This window comes from Cornus florida, unplaced genomic scaffold (genome assembly GCF_030987335.1).
Source record: "Cornus florida cultivar Cherokee Brave unplaced genomic scaffold, ASM3098733v1 CherokeeBrave_3.0.0_Hap2_Chr08, whole genome shotgun sequence".
Taxonomy (NCBI): domain Eukaryota; kingdom Viridiplantae; phylum Streptophyta; class Magnoliopsida; order Cornales; family Cornaceae; genus Cornus; species Cornus florida.
In genome coordinates, this window is record NW_026775578.1 from 48,176,977 (window position 1) to 48,181,360 (window position 4,384).

The 4,384-nt window shown below is 34.8% G+C and overlaps 1 protein-coding gene across 1 annotated transcript; it reads left to right on the top strand.

Moving 5' to 3' along the window:
- Positions 1-1,134: 1,134 nt before the first annotated feature.
- On the top strand, positions 1,135-3,816 carry LOC132271632 (rust resistance kinase Lr10-like). Its single transcript, XM_059773082.1, has 3 exons — positions 1,135-2,218; positions 2,382-2,408; positions 2,499-3,816. The coding sequence occupies exons 1-3, from the start codon at positions 1,519-1,521 to the stop codon at positions 3,611-3,613; spliced, it is 1,842 nt and encodes a 613-aa protein (XP_059629065.1). The 5' UTR covers positions 1,135-1,518; the 3' UTR covers positions 3,614-3,816.
- The last annotated feature ends 568 nt before the right edge of the window (positions 3,817-4,384 follow it).

Below are 4,384 nucleotides of genomic sequence, written 5' to 3' on the forward strand. Positions count from 1 at the left end.
TTTACCATCTCATTTTGCATTAACTTTTCTAGTTCAATCTTCACCATTTCTAATTGCATATATTTATTAGTTTTATTTTTATTTTTCATCAATAAATTTGTAAAATGACTTCACCATTTTTAGTTATATTTTAACCCACACTCGTACAGATGAAAACACAAGCATTTAAAGGACTCTTGTCCAAATTTCCAACTCTCACCCCCTGTATGCTTTTCGTCATCTTTTTCTTTTCATCTTTCCCATTCTCTAACTTCTCTTTTCCCACTTATTTTTTACCAAACTGTACCACTAAGACCGACTTTATCTTCTTTAGCTTTAATGGCTTTGTCTTGTCGGAGGACTTCCCTTTTTATTTTTTTCATTGCCCTTTTTATGTTCACTTTATGGACGGAAAGGATATAATCCGAATAGTAATTCCATCTTTTTCTTTTGGAAAGTAAAGCAAAGTTAAACACATTTGTCTCCACTAATGTTAAAACTTTGATCTCCCCTTTTAAAGTGGTGGATTTGTGCTAGCTGCGCTGTTGCCCATTTGGTAATTCCACCCTCTTTCTTTTCAATGTTTTCCTAATATTCCTTCCAATAAATCATAACTAATGAAGTATTTTCCCTAATGAATATGAGTTGTGCAAGTGAAATGGTTGTGCAAAAACAAATATGGAATAATATCTAGAGGCAGTTAAATAGGTTCCACTTACTCTTTTATTTTATTTTTACCAAATTAAACTTTATAAAAATAAAACTTAATTACCAACCCACAATGCAAAAATTAAAGTTCAATAAATAAAAGTGAGTTAAAGACCGGAATGATAGCTGAGGAAAACCCTAATAGGAGAAATTCATCTAATCGAGAGAAAAAAATCTCTTGAGACTTTTATGCGGTCTCAAATGAAACGATCCATTATTTTAGAAGAAAAATATAATGAACTTTGACAAATGCTCACACCCACTCCGCTCTACTAAGAACCAATTACCGAATGCCGCTGGCTTTGCGACTTACTCGTCCAAACTTTATAGACTTCAAGTTTACTTCTTTAATCCTTGCAGAAGGATTGCTGGCTGGTAGATAATGAACACTCCGCGAATGCTCTAATTCTCTAACTCCTTCTTAGTATGATCGATTCCTCATTTCCTTCAAATCTGAATTGATGAAGGTAAACGAACTCTAGTATTTTGAATGGTAGCAATGGATCTTCAATAACTCGAACTCCGATTAGATAGAGAACAACATCCAAAATAATTCATGTGTATGGTACGTTCCCCTAAAAAAAATATAAAATCAATTTTTTATAAAAATCTCTTTCTATAAGCTTTATCCCAAGAGCCGTAAAAAATTATAAAATAATTATGCAAATATAAAAATAAAATAAAATTATGCAATACATTTAAATCAAATATGCAACATTGCAGTACTTCTTGTTGTTTCTGATGTTTATGACTGACAAGTTGAAAGATCAAATTTGTTTATAGATAAGAGAGAGAGGCTGTAGAGAGATTAGGTGTTTGAGCACTCCTGAAATGGCCAAATTTCCATTGCAGTACTTCTTGTTGTTTCTGATGTTGTTTGTGAGGCTAGAAGGACTAGGTAAAGGCCAGAATGAGTACTGCAAGGAAGTTTCCAGGTGCAAGAAGCATGGTCCAGCCATCCATTTCCCGTTCCGGCTTAAAGACAGCCAGCCCAGACACTGTGGCTATCCCGGATTTGAGCTAACGTGCAACCAGAGGAATGAAACCGTGCTGGAGCTGCCGAATTCAGTAAATCTGCTTGTCAGTAAGATCGATTACAAGTCTCAATCCATTCACGTGTATGACGGGGAAGGCTGCCTTCTAAGACGGCTTATAAACCTCAACTCATCTAGTGACACTACTTTTCACTTTTATTATGAATCGTTTGACATGAATTACTATTTTCTGTACAATTGTAGTTCTGTACCAGATGGATATGTAGAATACTTCATCCCTTGCCTTAGTACTGTTCCCGGATATAGAATTTATGCCGTCCCTTACTTTGGCTATTATTCCATGACTTCCTGCACAAAGATTGATACCTCCACTTCGCTACTTCCTAGTTATATATTTCGCGAGCTAAGTGAAAATGTTCCATTGGATTGGTCGGAACCAAATTGCGCAAAATGTGAATCAGAAGGCAAATCATGCGGCTTTAAGAATCATACCACGGGACATGAAATTGAATGCTTCCACATGCCTAAAACAAAAGGTACGTAATTTGATCCTATTTTACAAACACCAAAAGTTGAAAATCTGTAGATTGAAAATAAAGAAGCAAAGGCTACAAAGAGAAAAGTTGAAGATAAAATATACTGGTCTGATTTTCTTATTTCATAAGCATAGAAAACTAATACTTTGATCCTATTTTACAGGTTCATCAATAAAACTAGTCGTGACTGGTAAAGCTCTTTCTATTGATTAAATTTCCTTTATTACCAGTGACTAGACAGGTTTTTTTTTTTTGGTTAACTTTGTTTGTTTTAATGCAGCTGTTGTCATCATAGTTTTATTAATTCTTGCTCTGTTAGTTGTCGTGCTCTATCGTATCTATACCTCAAACAAAATGTTGAAAGAAGATCAAGTAAAGATTGAGAAATTTTTGGAGGACTACAGAGCACTCAAGCCATCAAGATACTCTTATGCTGATATAAAAAAGATCACAAATCAATTCAAGGACAAACTGGGGGAAGGAGGATATGGGACAGTGTTCAAAGGAAAACTTTCAAATGAGATTTTTGTAGCTGTTAAGGTCCTCAACAATTCAATAGGAAATGGAGAAGAGTTCATCAATGAAGTGGGAACAATGGGTATGATCCACCATGTGAATGTGGTTCGCTTGGTCGGCTTCTGTGCTGACGGATCTAGACGAGCTCTTGTTTATGAGTTTTTGCCAAATGATTCCTTAGAAAAGTTTATATTTTCAGAAGGTCACAAGAACCATTTCCTGGGTTGGGAGAAGCTGCAAGAAATTGCTGTGGGCATAGCCAAAGGAATTGAATATCTTCATCAAGGGTGTGATCAAAGAATCCTTCATTTTGATATTAAACCTCATAATATATTGTTGGACCACAATTTCAATCCAAAGGTATCTGATTTTGGCTTAGCAAAGTTGTGTTCCAAGGAACAAAGTGTCGTGTCTATGACTGCTGCAAGAGGGACCATGGGTTATATTGCCCCCGAAGTATTTTCAAGGAATTTCGGTAATGTTTCATATAAAGCAGATGTATATAGCTTTGGGATGTTGTTGCTTGAAATGGTTGGTGGGAGGAAAAATATTGATGTTAAAGTAGAGAACACTAGCCAAACATACTTCCCAGAGTGGATTTATAACCATTTACATCAAGGAGAAGAGCTGGGAATGATCAGCATTGAGAAAGAGGAACATGACAAAATAGCAAAGAAACTAGCCATTGTCGGCCTTTGGTGCATTCAGTGGTACCCTGTGAACCGGCCTTCCATGAAAGTTGTGGTTCAAATGCTGGAAAAAGAAGGAAACAACCTGACTATGCCACCAAATCCTTTTGCTTCTGCAACGGAAACGAATACGAGTTCAATTAAGCCTGTAGGAGCTTTCAATAGAGATTTGGCAGCTATTTTAGAATGAAAGTAAAAGCACAATTGTTGATGTTTCTTGGTGGTATTGTATAAATTTCAATGATAGGTAGGCAACATGTCGTACTCAAGAACAAGTACCGCAATCTTATTACAATGTAGGGGAACTTGAATAAATTTCTCTTCCTTTTTTCTTTTCGTTGTTATTTTTTTTTTCTGTCTTGTATAAGTTTCCATGGCTTTCAATAATTTAATGTAATGTTATTAGCAGAAACATCTTAATTATGGTGTCAAATTATAATTCTAGTGGTGAAAGTACATATGATTTTACAACTATCATAGAATTTTCTGCTGATCTTAATAGGTATGTGTTTGTCACATAATACAGAGAGGATTGCAAAGAAACAAATAGTTACAGAACATCTTGAGTTCTGCACGATTAAGGTTCAGTACATATACATTTTCTTTGTAAAAAATTCAATCTTGAACAACAATGAAACAAGTCAAGACTTGCAAACTTGTTAGCTTCATTTGATTTAAAATCAATTTTTCTCCTCACTCCTCGCTCAGCTTTTATCTCAAGCTCGAGTTGAAATAAAATCAAGACAAACAAGTCGAGTTCAGGTTTGAAATTTGTTTTCTTAATAGTTTATACAACACAAACAAACCTCATTAAGTACATTGCCAATTTGCCATGTATTACCAAGAATACAAATTTAGGATTGATCCTTGGTGTAGGACAAGTGTCTCCTGTTTTTTTTTTTTTTTTTTTTTTTTTTTTTTTTTTTTCAGGAATCTCGATACAACTTCAAGAATTAATATG